Source organism: Pholis gunnellus (genome assembly GCF_910591455.1).
Source record: "Pholis gunnellus genome assembly, chromosome: 21".
Taxonomy (NCBI): domain Eukaryota; kingdom Metazoa; phylum Chordata; class Actinopteri; order Perciformes; family Pholidae; genus Pholis; species Pholis gunnellus.
The window spans coordinates 19,913,098-19,938,480 of record NC_136548.1 but is presented as its reverse complement, the minus strand read 5'-3'; the positions used below and the strand labels follow the sequence as shown (position 1 = coordinate 19,938,480).

Genomic DNA, 25,383 nt, shown 5'->3' with positions numbered 1-25,383 from the left:
AAAGAGATGGTGGAGCTCAAAGATCGTCTCCGCATGAAGATGACTCACTCACTCCTTCCGGTTTCACAGGAGAGTGGGTGTTGACTCTGCGCATGCGCACCACTTGCTGCCAAAGGAGAATAAAATGGTAGCGACATCTCACTCTGACACATCTTCTGGGAAGAGGAAGTGATCGAGGACATACCGGAAGTCGTCTTTCCGGACATATGGGCGTTTCAAAATACATTTTAAATAAAATGTAAATGTTAATGTATACTCATTTACTTCAAACTTTAAGGATACACACATGAAGACATGTACAAAAACACAAATACTTACTTTTGTACTTGTATATTGACTATATAAACTGTAGTTTAATTACAGTTTTACATATAACATAAAACTAAAGAGTAGAAACACTTTTATTCTGAATGTTCACATTCCCTTCAGCGTGTTTCTTCTTCTTTGAAATCACATGACAGGCGGAAGTTTAGAGATCAAATAACAAAATAAAAGTCTTCAGAATAAACAGTAGAACGAGTTTAATTTCTTAAACTTGTGCAGCTGTTTCCAGACTGTTGATCATCAGTCAAGCTACACATAGTGACCGGAAGTACAGACTACAAAATACGATATAGAACCATGGCCATGTTTTTTTTAAATCAATAATATTGTATTTTTAATAAATCCCGTGGAGATGAAATATGTTGAAACATTTTTCTCTTCTTTGGAGATCAATTATTTCAGTAAAAATCAAACGATTCTCTGATTTAAGTTTCCTGATGAAACTAAACAGAAGAACCAACAAATATAATAATATAGAATCAATATGTCGTTAAATCAATGTTCAGTAATCAAACAGGAGATGAGACAGATTTAACTCCTCCTCTCTTCTTCAGTGAGCTTTACATTGAAATGTTAGCCCGGAAGTGGAGGTTTTGAAGGTGTCGGGTGTTTGACGTCCAGGTGTGTTCTCGTCATGGGGCTCGTGTACTCTGAGGTAAGAACACTTCTCTCGGTTTTATGTCTTTAATCTTCTGTTCGAGGCTTTTAATCTCGTGTTTTTACACTTTTACACTTCCGGTTTGTGTTCAAATCTCAGGTGAGAGACAATTTACCTGCTGATGACGTCATTCTCTTAAACCGCCACACACACACACACACACACACACACACACACACACACACACACACACACACACACACACACACACACACACCTTTACTGCAGTAAAAGTAGTAATATATCATAAAACAACATCCCATAATAATAAACAGTGACAGTCAGCTGTTGGATCGATTGAAAATAACTTTATGTAAAGAAATAAGTAAAAGTATCAGCATCAAAATGTACTTAAAGTACCAAAAGTAAAAGTACTCTTTCTGTAGAATAATATCGATATAATTATAATAATCGTGAATCTGCTGAGTCATCACGCGATGAGGTCATGTGATCAACATCTGGAAATGATCAGAAACATTTCAAATATGTGAAGAATGTAAAACAGAGAAACACTGTTTATGGTGAATATTACTCAGTAGATGTTAAATACACATATACTGTATATATGTACACACACACACACATATACAGTATATATGTGTGTGTGTGTGTATGTGTGTGTGTGTGTGTGGTAGTGAGATAACAGAACTGGTTTATTTCACGTTTGTAGAACTGAGAGAGAATGAGGAAAGATAATGAAACATATCCTCCTCCTCCTCTCTCTCCTGCTCCTCCTCCTGCTCCTCCTCCGCGTCCTCCGCCTTCTCCTCCTCCTCCTCCTCCTCCTCCTCCTCCTCCTCCTCCTCCTCCTCCTCCTCCTCCGCCTCCTCCCAGCCTGCCTGTCAGTCAGCGTATGATGGAGATGTGCGCCTCCTCTATAAGCTCCTCCTCAATGACTCCTCCCACCTGAACGTTCATGACCGTCACAACGGGGACACGCCCCTCATCGCGGCCTGTCGCCATGGTAACCTGAGGACCGTCCGGTACCTGCTGGACAACGGGGCCGACGTCCAGCTGACCAATGAGGTGAGCCCACGATGAGGTCATCGATGAGGTCACGGTGTGGGCGTGTCTGAACTAACGTGTCTCTTGTCTCAGAAACAGAGGACGTGTCTTCACTATGTGTCCAAGAGGAGCTTCTCTCTGATGGATTACCTCATGATCACGCTCCTCATGCCCATCATGCTGCTGGGCTACTTCCTCATGGTACATATATATACACAAATACATACATATATATATATATATATATATATATATATGTATATTTATATAGTCCTGTTCATTGGTAAACCTGCTGAGGCTAAGCTAACCTTTTGTTTAATGAGTAAACAGAACAGTTAGCTTAGCAGCAGCAGGTTTACCAGTGAACAGGTCTGTATATATATATGTGTATATATATATATATTTCATACCTGGGCCTTCTGTGCTGTCCGACTACACTTCCATCTCCTCATGACCTCATGATGGCGCCACAGCTACGGTTGTTATTTGTTTCTAGGGGTGTAACATCACGTATTCCTATTAAACCGTTGGGTACGAGGCTTACGAACCGAACAATATGTTTGAATAATACTAGTGCAGAAGCTTAAATTGTGAGAAATATAATGTTTTCGGTGGACTTTGCTCAAACTGGCAACCCACATGACGTAACAGACAGCTGTCTGACACTCCGAAAGAAAAACATTCTACACGCGACGCTAAACTAGCTTAGCGGAAAACAATAGCAGCAAACATGCTACACTCTCCCCGCAGCGTTTAGCAGTTCCTACTGATTCAAACAGGGATAAAGCAATCACCACACAATCCCCGTTCCTCCAGACCATAATTCATGCTTTGTAAAAAGAAAAGAAAACCCCAAAACAGAGAATCAAATGTCTGAAATAACCCCGCGATGACGGGATGCTTCGTCATTAACGGACAAGTCAGATGCAACGTAATTAACACAATGACGAGAAGAAATGCCAGTCACATATATTTATATGACTCATCGATCCAGCAGCGCTGCAGCTACAACACGTATTCCAGCGCACACTGAAGAACACGAGCCATTCAAATATTACTCACATCAGAGGAACAACATCAACCGTATCATGAAAACCTCACCATAGACACATAAACACAGTAGAAACGCTGCTGCAGATGTAAAAACACAAAAGCACTTCACTTAAACACAAAGTCCATCCTCCTTTCTTTGTTATCAAAGAGTTCGGATGTTCAGAACATGAGTGCGGTTCAGTTGCAGCCAGAGGTCGTCCTGCCAACGTGTTCATTGAGTTGTCGATCCACTCGGGTCTCTAAAAGTTTTTAAAAGTACCGTAGCTTGTAGTGTCCTGTCCTGCTATGGTGTCGTGTTGCTGCCTTGGTTAGCCACCTCACCGCGTAGCGTAGCGTAGCTCCAAACACCAAGACGCTCAGTTGCAAATAAAACACATTCTTAGCCATAACATGTGCAACGCTTCTCCGATGCTGAAATACCGTTCGTACAAATCTTTTTCCTGGCTGGTTCAGGGCTGCTAGCTGTGGGGTTGACCGACCCTTTGATACGATGTCCAGCTTTTCCTGAAATGTCCTCCTCCAGAAATCAGTTTCTCCTCCTTCAGCCATTGAGTGTTCAAAAAACAAAGCTAGGTAAAAAAAAAAAAGAATCTACACAAAGCAAAACGCTAAAAATGTCATAACTTCTTACATATCTTTCAACTTGAACTCTTATTACAGATACTAACTTCTGCTAGCTGCTTCAGCTTCAAAACAGTCACGCTAGCCCACTGACCAATCACAGCTCACGTTAATGCTGACGTAGCTGTAGGCCAGCTAGCAGCTCTGACACGTCAAAGAATACGCCCAACATGTCAAACTAAAGATCTGATTGGTTGAACACTATGACGATCAACAACATCGTCCCCATTCACTTAACCTGCACATGGATTCACTGGTGAGTCTGCAGGCCTGGGGCCTCTCTTCTACCTAGAGACACAGAGGTGAACTCTAATTGGATAAAAGCTCGACTTAAAACAAGCTGCACTGAAGCAGCTGAGGAGCACAGTAGCTGTGCAATGAGAACATAAGATAATGGGAAACATATATGAATAAATTATAATACATGTAGTGTATTTAAGACAAATGATTAAATTATAAAATAGCTATAACTTTGTGATTCTGTTTAGGCCAGCAGAGAAGGCTTTGCAGGCCCTGACGGCCACCACTGGTTTATATATGTATGTATGTATGTATATACATACATACATACATATATATTTATATAGTACTGTTCACTGGCAAACCTGCTGCTGCTAAGCTAACTGTTCTGTTTACTCATTAAACAAACAGTTAGCTTAGCTCGGCGGCTAATCCACAGTTTATCAACACAGCTGTGATGACGTTGTACGTGTGTGTGTGCGTGTGTGTGTGTGTTAGCTACAGAAACAGAGGCAGAGTGTGTCTCTGATGAAGGCGGTGCTGAGCAGCAATGTCAACGTCAATGCTGTCGACTATGTGAGTAAGAACATCTGTTCAAACTGTTAGCCTGGTGCTAACAGACTTAGCATCATGCTAACAGACTTAGCCTGGTGCCAACGTACGTGTTTACTGAGTTTAATCATATTATCAATATATTTTAGATTTTTTAATGTTTTTTTTAATGTTATATATATATATATATGTTGTGTTCAGAAGGGAAACACAGGTCTTCACTACGTCTGTCAGATGAAAAGTCACCGTCTGGTTCCTCTGCTGCTGAAAAGAAACGCCGACACAAACATCCAAAATAACGTACGTCCACAAACGCACCACGACTCAAATCAGCTGCTCGATATGACGTCATGTCTGACCTTCTTCTTCTTCTACTTCTTGTTCTTCTTCTTCTTCTTCAGGACGGAGAAACACCGCTGGACATCGCCACCAGACTAAAGTTCAAGAAGATCGTCCACATGCTGAAGAAGACACAGTGAGAGACAGACAGACAGACAGGAGGACTGGAAGACAGCGAAAATGTGCAGAAAGATTTCAGTATATAAATAAATAATTTAAGATGAGAAACAGCATTCATGATGGAGAACAAATGCTTTTATTTTGAAGGCTCCTAAATGACAAAAAATAGTTTTTAAGACATCGCTCTCTGGTTGTTAAAATGTCCTCAGTGTTTATTAAACAACAACGTTAGCCTAGCTTAGCACAAAGACTGTCTTTAAGATGAAACACAAGTTCAATAAAAGATGAATACAGATGAGTGGAAACAATCTGAACATGTTTGTAGATAAGAATCATCTGAAACATTTCAAATTCAGCTTTTTATTTCAAAATAAACTTTATCAATAAAACCTGTGATTGTGTTTATGAGTTTATTAAGATCTGGTTCATATTTAGCAGAAATAAAAGTAAAGTATTTTAACCTCTAAATAAACGTTTAGCTCCACCCACCACAATTCAAGCCTCATGATTGGATGCTGCTGCCCCTCCCACATTGATTGACAGGTCTTTTACTTGATGAACACCAAACAAATCTATTTTAAAATGTGATCAACATTTGGGGATCCTAACGTTAGCACAATATCGTGCTAACGTTAGCATATTATAGCCACAATGCTAACAAAGCTAAAAACAACGAATACAAAGTTCAGCTCTCAGCAGATTCACTGAGCTTCTTCACATGTTTATGTGAGGAAGATTTCAAAATAAGAGTTGAGTACAGTTGAAGAAAACCAATCTAGACTGTTTGTTTGAAGTAGAAAGTTCTGGTCACATTAAAAATAAAACAATCAACAAACAGGAAGTGTTCAGGTGTGTTACAGATTACAGTGATGTCATCGGTGTGTACGAGGAGTTTGAATCCATACTGACTATATTCAAGTTTAACACACACACATACAGACACACACACACACACACACACTCTACTTATATTCCTGCAGCAGCTTCAGGATTGAGGGAAACATCTGTTCAGGAGCATCAAGACCCCAAATAAAGTCCAGATGATCCCAATGTTCAATGTTCTGATGGAAGACCAGGTTAGACACCTGAGAGACAGACAGGTTAATGAATAAATGACTTGACTTTCTTCATTGTGACGGTAAAGAACCTCGTTAACCTCGCTGTGGACTCACCTGAGTGAGGAGGACCGCCACGTCTTTGGGGTCTGCCAGCGTATCGTGTCCCCCTGTGAACAGAGCGGTGGGAACCTTCATGTCCTGGACCCGGTACTCAGGGGGAGTGGACTGAGGAGGGACAGATGGAGACATGAGACATGAAGTAAAGTAAACAGACACCGGAGTACTCTGATTCAGGTAGAGTCTCACCTGGTTGTAGTGCTTCATGTTTCCTGCAGCTCCAAAGTTAAAAGCACTCAGCTTCCCTCCATCAACCGCCTGAAAACAAGTTTAGGGTCCAGACAACGCATGATGTCAACGCTGGTCCCCACAAGCACACATAGACAGACGTGTGTGTGTGTGTGTGTGTGTGTGTGTGTGTGTGTGTGTGTGTGTGTGTGTGTGTGTGTTACCTGGGCCCAGTGGACCATGTTCTGGACTGAGGTCCCAGCAGGACAGTGTTCAGTGTAGACTGGGATCCGAGTCTGGAAACAAAGGACTCAGTCAGGCTGAAGATAACTCAAACATCCTTCATATCAATAATCAATGATCTGAAAATAAGTTATCAATAACCTTGTTGAGGTTTTTCTCATCGAATCCACAAAGGATGAAGAAAAGGTTTCCACACAACTCACTGAGCAGCTGCTTTGCACACACGTGTTCCGCAAACCACTCGATCATGTGACTCTGAGGCAGGAAGTCCCGCCTACCAAACAGGTCCTGATAGAGATGAAAATCCAATCAATCAATCAATCAATCAATCAATCAATCAATCAGTCAGTCAGTCAATTAACCCGTCAGCGTCATTAATAAAAATAAATTAGGTCATGTGATAACAGCTCGTTAGCAGGTCATGTGATAATAGCTCGTTAGCAGGTCATGTGATAATAGCTCGTTAGCAGGTCATGTGATAACAGCTCGTTAGCAGGTCATGTGATAATAGCTCGTTAGCAGGTCATGTGATAATAGCTCGTTAGCAGGTCATGTGATAACAGCTCGTTAGCAGGTCATGTGATAACAGCTCGTTAGCAGGTCATGTGATAACAGCTCGTTAGCAGGTCATGTGATAATAGCTCGTTAGCAGGTCATGTGATAACAGCTCGTTAGCAGGTCACGTGATAACAGCTCGTTAGCAGGTCATGTGATAACAGCTCGTTAGCAGGTCATGTGATATCAGCTCGTTAGCAGGTCATGTGATAACAGCTCGTTAGCAGGTCATGTGATAACAGCTCGTTAGCAGGTCATGTGATAATAACTCGTTACCCAGATGAGGAAGTCGGGCAGCACAGATAGTTTGGTCATGGCGCTGGTGGTGAAGCTAGCGGTCGCTACAGGAGCCAAACCGAAGAACAACTTGATCTTACTGGCCAGTTCTGGCAGCGTGGAGAACGCTATGAATGCTGGGAAAAAAAGCCAGAGTTAAAATAATGTTAGTCTTTTTTTGTGTGTGTGTGTGTATATGTGTGTGTGTGTGTGTGTGTGTGTTACCTATGGTGGTTCCCTGAGAGTGTCCGATGTAATAGATCTGGTCTTGACTCGTCACCTTCAGGATGTGGTTTACAACAGCTGGTAGGTCCTTCAGAGCCATCTCATCATAACTACACACACAATATATTATCCATAAGAATAATAGAAGTATAATACTTACACATAGTAAGTATAATAATTACACATAAACAGAGACAGCTGACGTCACACAGGTCTTTGTACCTGAACCTCCAGAAGTCCTCCTGGTCCGGTCTGAGGGTCCGGTGCTTCCTGGACCAGGTGTTTCCTCGACTGTTTCCGATCCAGACGTCGTAGCCGGCGTCGGCGAGCGCGAAGCCCAGACTGGAGTTTGGAAGGTTGGTGATCCAGTTGCTGCCTGCGGCCAGCAGACCGTGCTGGAGGAAGACCGCCGGCCTCGGACCTCCAGACCCTCTAGACCCTTTAGACCCTCCAGACCCGCCACAGTAAAGGTTCAGTACGGGTTCTCAGAGGACGCGTCCTCACAGAGACAGAAGACTACAGTCTCACCTGCTGAGTGTTTGAGTCCGTGTGGGATCCTGTTGACGGTCAGGATGTAGTCGTCCTCCGTCAGAACCTCGTGTTCCTCTGCAGGGTAACCCCAATAACGGACGATCTCCGTCTGCACACACACACACACACACACACACACACACACACACACACACACACACACACACACACACACACACACACACTTTATATTCTGCTGGTAGTTTAATCTTTAATATTACTTCATTTATTAATTGATTAATAATCTGAATCTGTGACTAAAGCTTTCAGATAAAAGTACAATAGGTACTCTGACATGGAGTAGAGGAGGAGTATAAAAAAATACTTTAACAACTTTAGTAAACGCAGTAAAACACAGCGAAGCACCAACGAAGAAGAGCATCGTTTTATTCCCGTGATTCCTGTGAAACTTGAAGTGTTTGTACTCACGATGTTCATGTGAACTTCAGGGTCCAGGTTCTGGTGCAGTTCATCAGAGCGCCTCAGGACAGACGGTCCGCTGTGGACGAGACCGGAGAGACCCAACACACACACCACTACACACAGCATGGTCTGTCTCACAAACACACACACACACACACAGTTTATTATTGGAGACTTTATGATGCTGTAACTTTCCACCCTCTCGCTGAATCATGACTCAGCAGTTCTCCGGCTTCAGTCACATGGCTGATAGTGTCATCATCTGTCACATGCTGCTGAACCTCGACCACGATGAACTCTGTCAGTCTTTCAGTGGAACTCCTTTGAGAACAGTTCACAGGAACAGAACGGACTCTGCCCTGTTGGAGGACTGCAGGCTGAAGTAGAACTCCTCTGACGACACGTTCTTTATCGGCCGACTCCTCTGATGTTCAGCTCAACTCTGACTTAAACACAATCAAACTTTAGCTTTTTATTTGCTGTCTGATCCTCAATCTTGTTTGTTAAATCAGAGGTGAGATGGAAACGTTTGTATTTTATGAAAGAAGTTCTGTTTTAAATAGAAGTCTCATATTTCTCCATCTCTTCACTCTTTCCTACCGTTTTCAATGATGTTTGTCTGCTGGACTTTGATCAGCTGGTATCAGCTCCATATGCTGTTTGTTCAGTGAGGCCTTCAGGTCAGCTGATGCTCTCTGAAGCTGCTCAACTTAAACATTTGTTTGGTAAGTCGGGTGCAGCAGCTGTTCCAGATGTTGTGATGCAGAAACCCCTCTGGATGTAATTTGTGAATGTGAAGCTGTTACGAAGATCATGTGAGAATGAAAGGAGACTGTGAACATGGAGTTAATGATGCAAAACGTGAAAATCAATTCAGATCACTTGACTGATTTTGGTGATGTCACACCTGATGACCTCACTGACGTTACTTCCTGTTTTCTGCTTTTAGCCTTTTTTTGTGTCACATTTACATTCTTTAATAAACTGATGTTATAATAAACTGATGTAATAAACTGATGTTATAATAAACTGATGTTATAAACTGATGTTATAATAAACTGATGTTATAAACTGATGTTATAATAAACTGATGTTATAAACTGATGTTATAATAAACTGATGTTATAAACTGATGTTATAATAAACTGATGTTATAAACTGATGTTATAATAAACTGATGTTATAAACTGATGTTATAATAAACTGATGTTATAAACTGATGTTATAATAAACTGATGTTATAAACTGATGTTATAAACTGATGTTATAATAAACTGATGTTATAAACTGATGTTATAATAAACTGATGTTATAAACTGATGATGTAATAAACTGATGTTATAAACTGATGATGTAATAAACTGATGTTATAAACTGATGTTATAATAAACTGATGTTGTTATAAACTGATGTTGTTATAAACTGATGTTATAATAAACTGATGTTATAATAAACTGATGTTATAAACTGATGTTATAATAAACATGTTATAAACTGATGTTATAATAAACTGATGTTGTTATAAACTGATGTTATAATAAACTGATGTTATAATAAACTGATGTTATAATAAACAGATGTTATAAACTGATGTTATAATAAACTGATGTTATAATAAACTGATGTTATAATAAACTGATGTTATAAACTGATGTTATAATAAACAGATGTTATAAACTGATGTTATAATAAACTGATGTTATAATAAACTGATGTTGTAATAAACTGATGTTATAAACTGATGTTAAAAACTGATGTTATTATAAACTGATGTTATAATAAACTGTTATAAACTGATGTTTCTTCCTGTTTTTTGTGTCTTTTATAAAATGTACATGATGTTCCATATTGATGTTGAGTGTTCTGTCTGTTTTTATACTCTGTAAGAAACTGTTGTAAGAAACTGTTATAAGAAATTGATTTTATGATGTTACTTCCAGTTTTTTGTCGGTTTTTCAGAGCTTTTTTCGCTAAAAAAACATCAATACCGGTTTAATTTAAAATAAAAACATGAAGTGAATCCTCAGTTCACATTAAGAGAGTTCATTGAGACGTAATAACACGTTAATAACACATTAAAGAAGGACTGATCACTCACTGGTCTGCAGCTCTCTGATGATCTTTAAACTTTCTGATCAGCTGTTTTTCCTTTCTTTGGTGGAAGAGAACCGCGGTGACGTCAGAGGGCGTACCTCTCTGTGATTGGTCGAATAAAGGACCGAGTTATCATCACCTGTTTGTTCTCTGATCGGATCAATGTGTTCTCTGCTCGACTTTAACTCTCTAAACGAATCATCTCAAACCGGAAACAGATTATAACAAACAGAGACCGGAAACAGAAACCTGGAGAGACCGGAAACGATGGGGAGGAAAAAACAAGCTGCAGATATCAGCTGATTTGGTCTAAAACCTTACACTTCAAAAAGTAAATAAAGAAGAGAAAACACAACAATATAACAAAGTTCTGCATAAACTAAATAAAAACGTTTTCTTATTTTCAGGATTCAAGTCAAGTTTCACCTCGAGTCAGACTCACCTTCCGAATAAAAGCATCTGTCACAGCATTACACATTTAAATTCTAAACTGAAATCAAAACTAAATATGTTTGAGTGACAGTACGAAGTACGACCTCACGTGAAGCTTCCGTATAATGAACACATATTTTATTACGTTCACCTTTTGTAAAACAGTTTCTTCTGAACTTATTTGGAGGCAGAGACATTTATTATGAAAGTATCGGTCGGAAGTCCCGTGTTTATTCCGGTGTAAACCGGGATAGTTTTTGTTGGTCCTTCGTTTCATAACGAAGGGGGCGTGTCTACATTCTGCTGCTCTGGACCCAAAGACAAACCGGACCCGACCCGTTACAGCTCGGTTTATAGTCCCGTGCTAGACGTAGTCCGGCTCCGGTTCCGTGCTAAAACATGTCCCGGGTTTTGATCGTCGGAGCGGGGCTGACAGGCAGCTTGTGCGCATGTCTGCTGAAGAGAGAGATGCAGAGTAAAGTTCAGATAGTGGTGTGGGACAAAGCGAGAGGTTCCGGTGAGTCAGAGCCTCATTCATACAGAGAACATTCAACTATCCCGGTTAACGGCCGCACCGCGTCACACCGGAGCACGTGACTGAACACGGGTTCGGTATCAACAGGTTCCGATTTTTAATTCGGCTTCTAAACGATCCACATATTTAAATTTAAGAGATCAGAGATGAGAGGGACAACGTCGGTTCTACGTTCTACGGTTCTATGTCTTCTAGCTGCTCATCACTTCATTCACAAATCTGATATTTAATCTTCCAGAGACACAAAGTCACATTCAGTTCCTCTATAAAGTTTAGTTCATCTATAAACTTTAGTTCATCTATAAAGTTCAGTTAATCTATAAAGTTTAGTTCATCTATAAAGTTCAGTTAATCTATAAAGTTCAGTTAATCTATAAAGTTTAGTTCATCTATAAAGTTCAGTTAATCTATAAAGTTTAGTTAATCTATAAAGTTTAGTTCATCTATAAAGTTTAGTTAATCTATAAAGTTCAGTTAATCTATAAAGTTCAGTTAATCTATAAAGTTTAGTTCATCTATAAAGTTTAGTTCATCTATAAAGTTCAGTTAATCTATAAAGTTCAGTTAATCTATAAAGTTTAGTTAATCTATAAAGTTCAGTTGATCTATAAAATTCAGTTAATCTATAAAATTCAGTTAATCTATAAAGTTCAGTTAATCTATAAAGTTCAGTTAATCTATAAAATTCAGTTAATCTATAAAATTCAGTTAATCTATAAAGTTCAGTTAATCTATAAAATTCAGTTAATCTATAAAGTTCAGTTAATCTATAAAGTTTAGTTCATCTATAAAGTTTAGTTAATCTATAAAGTTTAGTTAATCTATAAAATTCAGTTAATCTATAAAGTTTAGTTCATCTATAAAGTTCAGTTAATCTATAAAGTTCAGTTCATCTATAAAGTTTAGTTCATCTATAAAGTTTAGTTCATCTATAAAGTTCAGTTAATCTATAAAGTTTAGTTAATCTATAAAGTTCAGTTGATCTATAAAGTTCAGTTGATCTATAAAATTCAGTTAATCTATAAAGTTCAGTTAATCTATAAAGTTCAGTTAATCTATAAAGTTTAGTTAATCTATAAAGTTTAGTTAATCTATAAAGTTTAGTTAATCTATAAAGTTTAGTTAATCTATAAAGTTTAGTTAATCTATAAAGTTCAGTTAATCTATAAAGTTCAGTTAATCTATAAAGTTTAGTTAATCTATAAAGTTTAGTTTATCTATAAAGTTCAGTTAATCTATAAAGTTTAGTTAATCTATAAAATTCAGTTAATCTATAAAGTTTAGTTAATCTATAAAGTTCAGTTAATCTATAAAGTTTAGTTAATCTATAAAATTCAGTTAATCTATAAAGTTTAGTTAATCTATAAAATTCAGTTAATCTATAAAGTTCAGTTAATCTATAAAGTTTAGTTAATCTATAAAGTTTAGTTAATCTATAAAGTTCAGTTCATCTATAAAGTTTAGTTCATCTATAAAGTTCAGTTAATCTATAAAGTTTAGTTAATCTATAAAGTTCAGTTGATCTATAAAGTTCAGTTGATCTATAAAATTCAGTTAATCTATAAAGTTCAGTTAATCTATAAAATTCAGTTAATCTATAAAGTTCAGTTAATCTATAAAGTTCAGTTAATCTATAAAATTCAGTTAATCTATAAAGTTCAGTTCATCTATAAAGTTTAGTTAATCTATAAAGTTCAGTTAATCTATAAAGTTCAGTTAATCTATAAAATTCAGTTAATCTATAAAGTTCAGTTAATCTATAAAATTCAGTTAATCTATAAAGTTCAGTTAATCTATAAAGTTTAGTTAATCTATAAAATTCAGTTAATCTATAAAATTCAGTTAATCTATAAAGTTCAGTTAATCTATAAAGTTCGGTTAATCTATAAAATTCAGTTAATCTATAAAGTTCAGTTAATCTATAAAGTTTAGTTCATCTATAAAGTTTAGTTAATCTATAAAGTTCAGTTAATCTATAAAGTTTAGTTCATCTATAAAGTTTAGTTAATCTATAAAGTTTAGTTAATCTATAAAGTTCAGTTAATCTATAAAGTTCAGTTAATCTATAAAGTTTAGTTCATCTATAAAGTTCAGTTCATCTATAAAGTTTAGTTCATCTATAAAGTTCAGTTAATCTATAAAGTTCAGTTAATCTATAAAGTTTAGTTAATCTATAAAGTTCAGTTGATCTATAAAATTCAGTTAATCTATAAAGTTCAGTTAATCTATAAAGTTCAGTTAATCTATAAAATTCAGTTAATCTATAAAGTTCAGTTCATCTATAAAGTTCAGTTAATCTATAAAGTTCAGTTAATCTATAAAGTTTAGTTCATCTATAAAGTTCAGTTAATCTATAAAGTTCAGTTCATCTATAAAGTTCAGTTAATCTATAAAGTTCAGTTAATCTATAAAGTTCAGTTCATCTATAAAGTTCAGTTAATCTATAAAGTTTAGTTCAACTATAAAGTTTAGTTAATCTATAAAGTTTAGTTAATCTATAAAGTTTAGTTCAACTATAAAATGAATTTAAATACCTTTAAATTTGAGCTCCATGTGTTGTGTTCGGTGCTGATCTCAGTCCTGTCTGTCAGAGAGTAATTTTAAAAGTTTTAATTTACTTTACAGACTTGTCTCTCTCTCTCTCTCTCTGTCTCTCTCTCTCTCTGTCTCTCTCTCTCTGTCTCTCTCTGTCTCTCTCTGTCTGTCTGTCTGTCTGTCTGTCTCTCTCTGTCTGTCTCTTTCTCAGGAGGCAGGATGTCCACCAGTCGTCCTCCGGACTCTTCGTCTCACTCAGCTGATCTTGGAGCTCAGTACATCACGGCCACGTCTTCCTACGCTCAATCTCACCACCGGTACCACACTCGCCTTTACAGCTCTATGTTCACTTTATATGTTCAGAATCAATCCGGCTGCTGTCTGCAGGTTTAATCCAGAGCTGCTGTCTGCCGGTTTAATCCAGAGCTGCTGTCTGCCGCTTTAATCCAGAGCTGCTGTCTGCAGGTTTAATCCAGAGCTGCTGTCTGCAGGTTTTACTCAGAGCTGTTGTCTGCAGGTTTAATCCAGAGCTGCTGTCTGCAGGTTTAATCCAGAGCTGTTGTCTGCAGGTTTAATCCAGAGCTGTTGTCTGCATGTTTAATCCAGAGTTGTTGTCTGCAGGTTTAATCCAGAGCTGCTGTCTGCAGGTTTAATCCAGAGCTGCTGTCTGCAGGTTTAATCCAGAGCTGCTGTCTGCAGGTTTTACTCAGAGCTGCTGTCTGCAGGCGTCCTTCAGCCTCTCGACTCTCTGGTTGAAGGACTGAAGCACAAAGACGGCAACAAGGACTACATGACGCCACTGGGCATGAGCAGTGTGGTCAAACACTTCCTGTCCGAGTCAGGTACATACCTACATGTGTTGTCTGTCTTAGTGTCCGTCTGTCTCTCCGTCTGTCTCTCTGACCGTCTCTCTGTCTATATTCTCTGACCGTCTGTCAGGAGCCGAGTTGTTCTTCGAGCGCCATGTGACTGGTTTGTACCGCCGCGGTGCATCATGGGAGGTCCAGAGGAAGGCGGGAGGCAGCGAGATGTTTGATGCCATCGTCCTGACGATGCCGGCTCCTCAGATCCTGCAGCTGCAGGGAGACGTTGGACACAGTGAGACACATTTGTTCTTCTACGTCTCTGTGAGGCGACGTGTGCTCAGTGGAGATGAAACATCATGTTGTGGAGAAGATGATGTCAGAGGTCAAAGTGTTCGCCGGCCTCGAGTCACTACAAGACAACAAGTTTCACATTTAAAATCTACTCGTTAAGACCTCGATAAGTCCAACGAGAACCTGGAAGCAGATCAAAACCTGGAGAGTTCTTCAGGCTTCAGGTCTTAGGGTTCAGGTCTTCAGGGTTCAGGTCTTAAGGTCTTAGGGTTCAGGTCTGCAGGCTTTGGGGGAATCTGGTTCTGGTCCTGTGAAGAAATCTAAACATTTGTCACTTTACTGAAGATTAATTTGAATCTTTCGGGCACTTTCAGTGTTATTTCATCATTTCCTGTTAGTACAAAGCAGATGTTCTTGTACACTGCAGTACAAGTACATTATTAGTACTACATTATAAGTATTAGTACACACTGAACTGTAGTGATGCAGTCTGACCACACGAGGGCAGCAGCTGCTCTGAGGATGAAATAGATGTAAACTTTATTCACCCGCAGAGTCAAATAAAGTATAAAGTATAAGGTATGGAAATGCTCAATATATACAATACAATAACATAACAGAGCAGATATAAAATTAAAAAAATAAGATGAAATAGAATAATAAATGCACAGTATATACAATGAATGAGAATGGTATTAAATTAACTAAACTAACTGAACAGTAGAGGAAGGATCAGCATCAGCAGCAGTGAGCGGTGTAGTGGTGTGGAGGAGGATCATTATAGAGTCTTATAGCAGAATGTTCTCCTGGATCTGGATCAGTCTGTCCCTGCAGCAGGTGGTGCAGAGGGGGGTCCTGGTGATCCAGTATGGAGAGTAGTTTCTTCAGAGTCCTCCTCTCCACCACCTGTTCCAGAATGTCTTGTTTGCAGCCAGTGATGGAGCCTCTGAACCAGTCTGTTCAGTCTGTTGGTGTCTCCGGCTCCAATGCTGCTCCAGCAGACTACGGAGCGGTACAGGGTTCAGGGTTCAGGGTTCAGGGTTAGAACATCTCCAACATCTCGCTGCACACGTAGAAGGATCAAAGTTTCCTCAAGAAGAAGAGTCGACTCCTCCCCTTCTTGTGCACAGCGTTGATGTTGGTCTTCCGGTTCAGTCTGTTGTTGAGTCATCAGAGAACGTCTGCAGAGGTCATGACCCCGAGCTGTCCTGGAGGTCAGTGGTGTACAAGGTGAACAGGAAGAGAGACAGATCAGTTCCCTGTGGGGCTCCAGGATCACTGACCACCATATCAGACACGGCCCAGTCGCACTACCTGTGGTCTGCCTGTGAGGTAGTCAGTGATCCAGGAGACGGTGGAGGTCTTAACCACCACCACAGCTCCTCATCAGCAGCACTGGTTGGATGGTGTTGAATGCAATGAAGTCAAAGAAAGTGATTCTCACAGAGCCACCGGTTCATCCAGGTGTGACTGAGCTCGTTGCAGCAGGTAGATGATGTCATCGTCCACTCCCACACGAGGCTGTATGCAAATCCAGCTGCTGTCAGCGAGTTATTGATCATATAAACTATGTTAAAGAGTGAAATGTGAGTTTTTATTAAGTTATTCAGTGTTAAACAGAAAACCTCCCAGAACAGACACACACACACACACACACACACACACACACGGTTAACTGGATGATTGTGTGTGTGTGTGTGTGTGTGTGTGTGTGTGTGTGTGTGTGTGTGTGTGTGTGTGTGTGTGTGTGTGTGTGTGTGTGTGTGTGTGTGTGTGTGTGTGTGTGTGGTCGGGCTGCAGAAAAGGCCCCTCCTTGTGTGTCTCTAGATGATGATGTCATCTTCAGCTCATATGATTGGCTGACAGGGGACAGCGCCCATTTTCTCCCTGCTGACACACACACACACACACACAGAGAAGTGCACACTCACACTCAGTGTATTATTAGACACAGTGTGTGTGTGTGTGTGTGTGTGCAGTGCGCAGACTTCTTCAGGGATGTGAATCATGAAAAATGTACTTTTAGAGTTTGAACATGAATCAAACTGAGATGATATTAAACTGTCTGGTCCAATCAGATGTAAGTATTATAACATATAGTCACTGATGTAAAACTGCATAGTCATATACATGTATATAACGTTAACTAGCTACGATACAATATGAACTAGCTATGATACGTTAACTAGCTATGATACGTTAACTAGCTATGATATGTTAACTAGCTATGATACGTGAACTAGCTAGGATACAATGTTAACTAGCTACGACACGTTAACTAGCTACGATACAACGTTAACTAGCTATGATACGTTAACTAGCTACGATACGTGAACTAGCTAGGATACAATGTTAACTAGCTACGATACGTTAACTAGCTACGATACGTGAACTAGCTAGGATACAATGTTAACTAGCTACGACACGTTAACTAGCTACGATACAACGTTAACTAGCTATGATACGTTAACTAGCTACGATACGTGAACTAGCTAGGATACAATGTTAACTAGCTATGATACGTTAACTAGCTACGATACAACGTTAACTAGCTATGATACGTTAACTAGCTACGATACAATGTTAACTAGCTATGATACGTTAACTAGCTACAATACGTTAACTAGCTACGATACAACATTAACTAGCTATGATACGTTAACTAGCTACGATACAATGTTAACAAGCTACGATACGTTAACTAGCTACGATACGTTAACTAGCTACGATACGCTAACTAGCTATGATACGTGAACTAGCTATGATACGTGAACTAGCTATGATACGTGAACTAGCTATGATACAACGTGAACTAGCTATGATACAACGTGAACTAGCTATGATACGTTAACTAGCTATGATACGTTAACTAGCTATGATACGTTAACCAGCTAGGATACAACATTAACTAGCTATGATACGTGAACTAGCTATGATACAACGTGAACTAGCTATGATACGTTAACCAGCTAGGATACAACATTAACTAGCTATGATAGTTTCCAGCTAAAATACAACGTTAACCTCACCAGAGAACATGTTTACTTTTGAGTTTGAGTCCTAGATTATAAGAAGCTCAGTCAAGATCTTACAAATGTACTGAACTAACTGCCTGTCTGTCTGTCTGTCTCCCTGTCTGTCTCTCAGTGCTGTCTGTCCATCAGAAGCAGCAGCTCGAGGGAGTCGAGTACTCGTCTCGTTTTGCTGTCGCTCTCTTCTTCCCTCCAGACGTCGTCTTCACTTTTCCCTGGGCGGCTCGATACGTCACTGACAACCCGTGTGTCCGCTACATCGCTGCAGACTCTCGCAAACGCAACGCAGGTCTGTCTGCTCACCTGTCTGTCTGCTCACCTGTCTGTCTCTTTATCCTCCTGTTTTATGCTGGCCCAACAAGAGAGCATAATTGGGCAGATTGTGAATCAGATTTACCCCTCCTGACAACGAGAGTCTAATACCTCACCTGTATGACATCACTGTCTAACCCCTCACCTGTATGACATCACTGTCCTCGTCCCTTCAGACGGTCCCGGTCGCGGTCCGTCCCTCGTCGTCCACACCAGCGTCCCGTTCGGCCTGAAGCACCTGGAGCGAGACAAGGAGGACGTCCAGCCAATCATCTTACAGGAACTCAACAAGCTACTTCCTGGTCTGCCTCAGCCAATCAGCATCAAGTGTCAGAAGTGGAGGTACTCCCAGGTGAGCTTGTGAATGGTGACAAATCCCACTGACCCTGAACCCCCCCCAGGTGCATTTGATTAATCCCCCCCTCCCGTCCCTCCTACAGGTGCTGAGCTCGGTGCCGGATTGTCCGGGTCACATGACCGTCCTCCATCAACCGCCGCTCGTCTGCGCCGGCGACTCCTTCGTCCACTCCAACTTTGACGGCTGTGTGGAATCGGCTCTGAGCGCGCTCAGTGTGCTGAAGGCCTCGCTGTGACAGGAAGTGACTCAGACTGACAGGAAGTGACTCAGACTGTGACACACGGATCAATAATCAATACAAGTCATCAGTTCAATATTAATACATGTTCTTTCAGAAATTGATTTTCTTTATGTGAATAAATGTGTTTGAAGTTTAATTATTTTGTTAAAAAAAGACTGAATTTTAAACAACTGATGGTTAACGTGAACCTGGTATACATATATACTATATATACACATATATACTATATATACACATATATACTATATATACACATATATACTATATATACACATATATATATACTATATATATATATGTATATATACACTATATATATATATATACACACATATATATATATATACACATATATATAGTATATATATATATATACTATATATATATATATACACACATATATATAGTATATATATATGTGTATATATATTATATATGTGTATATATACTATATATATGTATAGTATATATATAGTATATATATATATATATAGTATATATATATATATACACACATATATATACACATATATATAGTATATATATATGTGTATAGTATATCTAGTGTATATATATCCATGCAGTGTTTGTGCTGAGGTTGTATTTGATGAAGTGAAACAGACGGACTGAAGGTTTCTCTGCTGCTTTACACTTTCTTTGATCTTTTTATAGAAGCAGATAAGACAGAATTAGTTATGGTTTGGTGCCCACAAGGCTGAGTGATTGTGTGTCGGTGTGTGTGTGTGTCGGTGTGTGTCGGTGGGTGTGTGTGTCGGTGTGTGTGTGTGTCGGTGGGTGTGTGTGTGTGACCTAATTTTTTGCTCGCCTGTTCTCCAGTCGTTTGGAGAAGTGCCACTGCAATGCATTGTGGGGGAGCGATTATCATATCTGCCAAGTCACTGGTGGATCTCTGAGAACATCGTCGTTAGAAAAGAAGTTTAAACAGATTTATTTTAATGAAGTTTAATTTGTTCAATACTTTGTTTTAGATATTTTACTTCAGTAAAAGTACTACTAACAGTGTAGAAATACTCTGTGAAAGTCCTGCATTCAAAACATTACTCAAGTACAAAAGTATTAGCATCAAAATATACTTAAAGTACAAGTACTACCTAGAGTGATGTATATTATTGTATTATAATCAATACATGAAGGTGTTGATCATCCTGCTGGTAGTTTAATCTTTAATAAAACATCTTTATTTATTAGTACAATCATTTGAATCTGTAAAGAAACATAAATGTAGTAAAAATTACAATATTTACTCTGAGATGTAGAAGTATAAAGTAGCAGATAATGGAAATACTCAAGTAAAGTACAAGTAGTACTACCTCAGTACTAAATGTCCTGTTATCTCTGGTGGTAAACACACCCTCAGACTTCTGGGAGTTGTAGTTCTTAAAACAATAAGAATCACAGACAACAGATGTTTATAAATAGTTTATTCACCTTTACAGTGTTTTTATTTATTATAAAACGAGGAGGGAAAGAATAAAATAACTGGGGGGGGGGGGGCATTTTAACATGAAATGTTCTCCACGGTTGTCATGGTGACCGTGCTGTTTGTTTGTTGACAAAATCAATACCTGACAAATAAAAACAAACATGGTGGACCGCTGAGCTGAAACTGAACCACAACGATATTCTGCTTCAATAGTTTCTCATGAAGTTTATCGAGTATCGAGTTGCATGAACGCTGCAGACGGGCCGGAACACCACTCGATCACATCCGTTTCTATGTGAAACCAAGTCTCGTTCGCGGAGAAGTCTCGTTCGCCGAGAGGTCTCGTTCGCCGAGAGGTCTCGTTCGCCGAGAGGTCTCGTTCGCCGAGAGGTCTCGTTCGCCGAGAGGTCTCGTTCGCCGAGAGGTCTCGTTCACCGAGAGGTCTCGTTCACTGAGCGGTCTCGTTCACGGAGAAGTCTCGTTCATAAACCTCGTTGGAAACGTGAGTTGGAGAGAGGAGTGATGTCAGAGATTGTTGTGTTGGAGAACAGAAAGTTTAGATTTGGGTTTTTCTTTTAACGTTACAGCTGAATATTTACATGATTTGAACAATGTGGACGAGACTTCTCAGAACGAGACTTGGTTTGACAAACGAAAAGCAGAATGTTATTATAAACTTATAATAAGCTCTTCTAGCGGAGGGACATTGGCGGCGAGGAGTTTCTCCGAGCGATTACTTTACATTTAGCGGCCATCGTCTACAGCGTTCTCCTTCAATACTGGACCCGTTTAAAATGTACCAAAGTTACCTTTAAACAAGGTTTTTGATCATCTGTGTTTCTAGTCGGACCCCCATGAGGTCTAAACCCCAAGAGATGTGTTTTCACTGTGAACTTCTGGAATTGGCCATTCTCTAAACTCCTCCCCCGAACTGTAATTGTCCAATCGTATCTAGTCACAGTTAGCTTTAGCTTGTCTGTTAGCATGAGATAATGACCTGATAGCTTTAGCCACAGTCTGCTAGCATGAGATAATGACCTGTTAGCTTTTGCCTCAGTCTGCTAGCATGATATTAAGTTTGCATTTAAGAGGTCTTTACAAAAAACAAGTCAGATTGAAACATTAAGGTTTTTACCTAACTCATAGAGCTATCGTTAGCTTAGTTAGCTAGCTACAGCTGATATTATAAATGAGCTCTAATTCTGTCTGAAATGAAGGACCCGAATTCTGTTATTGTAAAACGTGAGGACGCAAAGATCGACAACTAAAGGGGGGCGGGGCTTAGCAAACGGTCAATTACTGTATATATTGTGGTCTGAGATGCAGAGAAACTGTCGAGCAGAAAACGGTTGCTGGCTTCAAGTAAAAGGTTTGGTCACATGACACCTCTGTCCTACAAAATAAGAGCTCCGTCTCGCATTCCCTTCATTAAAGCCCAAATTAGTCTCCTTTGAATTTGTGCATTCAGCCAATAGAAACACTGATCGGTTGGGTTTGAAATGTGGACATTATTCTGTTGATGTTTTTGTACAATATGATACGTGCAGAGTTTCTGTTGAACGTGGGGCGAATGTGACCGAACCCTTAAGGCAAAAAGAAGCAAGAACATGAACGTCGACCATGTTTACCTTGTCAACTCCAAAATAACCAACAAACTATTTAAAAGAGTCTGAGCTTCATTTTGGCAGGTTTGGTGATGTAAACAGGAAAGAGTTGAAGCATTGTCTACAAAAACAAGACAAAACTAGGAATTACTGGAGCTTGAATGTATTCTTCAGTGTGTAAAACTACGTTAACGGTGATTGTTGAAGGTTAGAAGTTCATTCAGAGCGTTATTTGACCGAATTCAGGGTTCCTTCACAGATTCAAAGGGAACTCGGCTGTAAACGGCAAACGTGAAGTCGTTGATCTGAAACATTGAACTCAGGGACGTCGAGACGTTCAGGTTCCTCAGATGTTCTCAGAGTTTTGTGTCAGTGGTTTCTCTTTGACTTGGTGGCTCTGAGTAGGAACCCTGAACATCCGTTAAGGTCGACCAGGGGAGTTTGTATTTTAAACCTCTGCGGTATAGTTCTGGGTCAACAAGTATCTATTGCTAAACGTTCTACTATCTGACACCGTTTCTGTTAGCTCCAAGTCTCCCAGATGGACTTGACAAAGTTGGAGCAGGACGCGTCGATGTTTAACCGTAAACTGTTTAAAAGAGAAAGACGCTGAGCACCTGAAGCCGTCAGAGACGAGGACAGCACCTGCCTGGCCTCAAATACCTGAAACCCGTTCAGTGCTCAGCAGTACGAGTAGCGTTCAACTTAAAGTCAGACGTGTACTTCTACTTGCTGTTGTTCAGGGGTTAAAAAATATAAAACACTTAAGATATTCTACAATTTGCCGAGATGCCCGTTTTAAAATCAGAACAAATAGTTGGTAGCATTTTAACGTACACATTCAGGTTTAAGTAAACGAGACGTTCTGAACGACGCGTCGCTGAGATGTGGGGGGAACGAGCATCGACACCGTCTGATCAACGGACCAGCTGATCGCCTACAGCGTCGGGTAAAAAACCCTGAAACATCAGCATCACATTCAGTGGCTAAAAGATGTGGTGATACTGTGCAAAGCTTTGTTTTAAGCCTGAAGGACTCAACGTATGTCTGAACGGGTTGATGACAGGAAGTGAGGCCGGGCTTGACAGCACCTGACAGGACTCAAGACAGGAAGTGTGTTGTTGCTGTAAAATACACAAACGGAGCCTGTGGATCGATCGGCGCGCTGACGTCCCAGATCAGGACCTGACAAAACCCCCTCGGCTGGTTAGCGAGCAGCCCTAGTTAGCTTAGCACCTAAAACCCAACAAGATGAACTGTAGACCCGACAGTGTGCAAAAGCCTGAGAGCTGCCCCTCAAGACGAGATCACACAGGACGTCATTTCATCAGCACCTTTTACAACCGGTTCCTTCAGGGACTTTGAGTCCTACTTTGGGATCCAGGTGTTTACACCCTGAGGATCAGAAAGGAAGTCGACTTACAACTAAAAGTATTGTTGTTCTGGATCCGGATTGACGATTCCCATTCTAAGATCTGTGATTGGCTTGGTGATTAATCGATGAGGTTTTGTTTAACCAGTCGGTACACCTCAGTGGGACAAAGTGAAGGGTTCCTGTTCAGCGTGTTTCATCTTCACCTCTGGGACTCGTCCCGTTTCGTCCCAGACTCGTCCCAGAGGAGCCTCTTCGCCCCCCTTTCTTAACCAAACATGCTTGACATTATTGTCATTTGGCCGTTTGGTTTCCTTCTGGGTGCCGTAGACTCTTTGAGTTTGGGTTCTGATGTCAAGATGGGATTTAAGACTTGGAGTAGTAAGATGCCTTCTATCTAAGGATCTTCTAGAGGGTCTGGTAACGATGTGGCTGGCTGCCCTTAAAGATTAGTAAAAGCGGTGCTGAGGATTTCATGTTTTCAAGTACGTCCTGTGTGATCAGGCTCTCGATGAGGCATTCAGGGTTCGACCACAGGAACTCTTAAGCCCCAAACCAGAGTCTTGATACCACACCAATGATGAACCATCAATAACTACAACACCAACGCAGAGCCAGTGAAAGGAAGTAGCACCAAATGTTAGGACGGAAATCAGACATCAGGATGAACACTTCTACCCACATTTGTTCCTTTAGATCATTGGGGATGCTCCGATCAATCACAGAGGTGATCTCTAGATCTGATTAGAACACAAACAAGCCTTTAAACCATCAGACAGCTGTCATCGTAAGTCCAATCTAGGTAGTTGTTCTGTTGACCTTTAGTAAAAAAGGGTTTTAAATCCTCAACATTCAGTCAGAGCCCAAAGAACAGCAACCAACTGGTCATCAGTTTTGGTTTCCTCTAACGAAGAATACTCTAATTAGGTCTACGGCCTGAAGAGATGAACCAGAGCATCCCATACGTTCACTTCCTTCTGTAGAATCCAGACTGAATAGTCTCAACCTGCTGTGACGCTAACGCGATCCTCAGACCGTCGTCCCTGGTGTTAAGCTGGTTTGTAAGAACTCGAATGCTTAAATGTCTCCAAGAAGTAGTAGTGAGTAAAAGGATTAATAGTCTATGGACAGAGTTATAGTAGTTATAGAGGATCACCCTTTTTGAAATGTCAGAAACCAAAGACAAGGCTGCACCTTGTGACCGACTGACGTCACTTCCTGCTGGAAGCTGATTGGTCAGCGACATGCTCAGACAAACTTCACCTCGGTACAACAGGGTTTCTCCACATCGGTCAGCCGGTGATCCAGAGAAACACGTCTTCTAGAGCACTTTAAAAAAAAAAAAAGAACACCGATCAAGCAAACTTCTTTTTATCCGTAGACACTCTCAGACCCACGTTGGGTCCCGAACCCAAGGTTGAGAAACTCTGAGCTCAAGCTTTAAAACGGCAGCTTTATAAAAAAGGACTTTAAACTTGACACAAATCAGCACAACATGAGACGAACGGGCTTTTCTTGGATGGAAATACACATCGATATTCAGTCCGTTATAAAGTGCAAACCCCACCCGCACGGCATGCCAGGGATGTGAAAACCAAGCGCTCCAAAGCTGTACAGTTCTGCTTTAGTTTGTGTCGGGGTGCGTTAGAGCTTGAAAGCGGATCGGGCTGAAGGAATGGTTACACTGTGAGCATCTTGTTTGTTTAGCTTACTGTTTGATATAAGTCAGAGTTTAACTAAATACATCTTCTGGATCTGGAGGAGCTGATCGAAGGTCTGAAGAGAAACATTCTGAGCAAAACTGAAGACAGACGGACAG

General features: G+C 40.0%; 3 protein-coding genes across 8 annotated transcripts; 2 read left to right on the top strand and 1 right to left on the bottom strand.

The window, feature by feature from the left end:
- The first annotated feature begins 902 nt into the window (after nucleotides 1-902).
- Nucleotides 903-5,268, top strand: ankrd22 (ankyrin repeat domain 22). The gene is made up of 6 exons (XM_079182319.1): nucleotides 903-979; nucleotides 1,817-2,008; nucleotides 2,081-2,188; nucleotides 4,400-4,477; nucleotides 4,655-4,753; nucleotides 4,855-5,268. The coding sequence occupies exons 1-6, from the start codon at nucleotides 959-961 to the stop codon at nucleotides 4,930-4,932; spliced, it is 576 nt and encodes a 191-aa protein (XP_079038445.1). The 5' UTR covers nucleotides 903-958; the 3' UTR covers nucleotides 4,933-5,268.
- Nucleotides 5,269-5,419: 151 nt separating this feature from the next.
- lipf (lipase, gastric) lies at nucleotides 5,420-10,798 on the bottom strand. Of its 6 annotated transcripts, XM_079182312.1 has the most exons (13): nucleotides 10,607-10,798; nucleotides 9,109-9,307; nucleotides 8,790-8,950; nucleotides 8,515-8,637; nucleotides 8,083-8,194; nucleotides 7,777-8,002; nucleotides 7,555-7,664; nucleotides 7,330-7,466; nucleotides 6,640-6,786; nucleotides 6,480-6,551; nucleotides 6,277-6,345; nucleotides 6,085-6,195; nucleotides 5,420-5,997 (listed from the first exon to the last, which is right to left on the bottom strand). In XM_079182312.1, exons 4-13 carry the CDS (start codon nucleotides 8,632-8,634, stop codon nucleotides 5,875-5,877), a joined length of 1,227 nt encoding a protein of 408 aa, XP_079038438.1. In that variant the 5' UTR covers nucleotides 8,635-8,637; nucleotides 8,790-8,950; nucleotides 9,109-9,307; nucleotides 10,607-10,798; the 3' UTR covers nucleotides 5,420-5,874. The 6 variants fall into 6 exon arrangements, with proteins under 6 accessions (XP_079038438.1, XP_079038437.1, XP_079038442.1 ...); XM_079182311.1 differs by having other exon boundaries at nucleotides 8,515-8,954; XM_079182316.1 differs by having other exon boundaries at nucleotides 7,777-7,993; nucleotides 8,515-8,950.
- A 540-nt stretch (nucleotides 10,799-11,338) lies between these two features.
- On the top strand, nucleotides 11,339-19,280 carry rnls (renalase, FAD-dependent amine oxidase). The gene is made up of 7 exons (XM_079182169.1): nucleotides 11,339-11,551; nucleotides 14,316-14,421; nucleotides 14,804-14,946; nucleotides 15,044-15,202; nucleotides 18,349-18,522; nucleotides 18,722-18,897; nucleotides 18,986-19,280. The coding sequence occupies exons 1-7, from the start codon at nucleotides 11,434-11,436 to the stop codon at nucleotides 19,136-19,138; spliced, it is 1,029 nt and encodes a 342-aa protein (XP_079038295.1). The 5' UTR covers nucleotides 11,339-11,433; the 3' UTR covers nucleotides 19,139-19,280.
- Nucleotides 19,281-25,383: the final 6,103 nt, after the last annotated feature.

What these genes read in the sequence shown, in the direction of transcription:
- ankrd22 (XM_079182319.1), top strand. Translation starts at nt 959, where the DNA reads ATGGGGCTCGTGTACTCTGAG. An exon ending in ACGTCAATGCTGTCGACTAT is followed by an intron (nt 4,478 to 4,654) that starts GTGAGTAAGAAC and finishes TGTTGTGTTCAG; the next exon opens with AAGGGAAACACAGGTCTTCA. An exon ending in ACACAAACATCCAAAATAAC is followed by an intron (nt 4,754 to 4,854) that starts GTACGTCCACAA and finishes CTTCTTCTTCAG; the next exon opens with GACGGAGAAACACCGCTGGA.
- rnls (XM_079182169.1), top strand. Translation starts at nt 11,434, where the DNA reads ATGTCCCGGGTTTTGATCGTCGGAGCGGGGCTGACAGGCAGCTTGTGC. An exon ending in GCAGGGAGACGTTGGACACA is followed by an intron (nt 15,203 to 18,348) that starts GTGAGACACATT and finishes TCTGTCTCTCAG; the next exon opens with TGCTGTCTGTCCATCAGAAG. An exon ending in CTCTCGCAAACGCAACGCAG is followed by an intron (nt 18,523 to 18,721) that starts GTCTGTCTGCTC and finishes TCGTCCCTTCAG; the next exon opens with ACGGTCCCGGTCGCGGTCCG.
- lipf (XM_079182311.1), bottom strand. Translation starts at nt 8,634, where the DNA reads ATGCTGTGTGTAGTGGTGTGTGTGTTGGGTCTCTCCGGTCTCGTCCAC. An exon ending in GAGGACTTCTGGAGGTTCAG is followed by an intron (nt 7,665 to 7,776) that starts GTACAAAGACCT and finishes TTGTGTGTGTAG; the next exon opens with TTATGATGAGATGGCTCTGA. An exon ending in CTCTCAGGGAACCACCATAG is followed by an intron (nt 7,467 to 7,554) that starts GTAACACACACA and finishes TTTTTTTCCCAG; the next exon opens with CATTCATAGCGTTCTCCACG.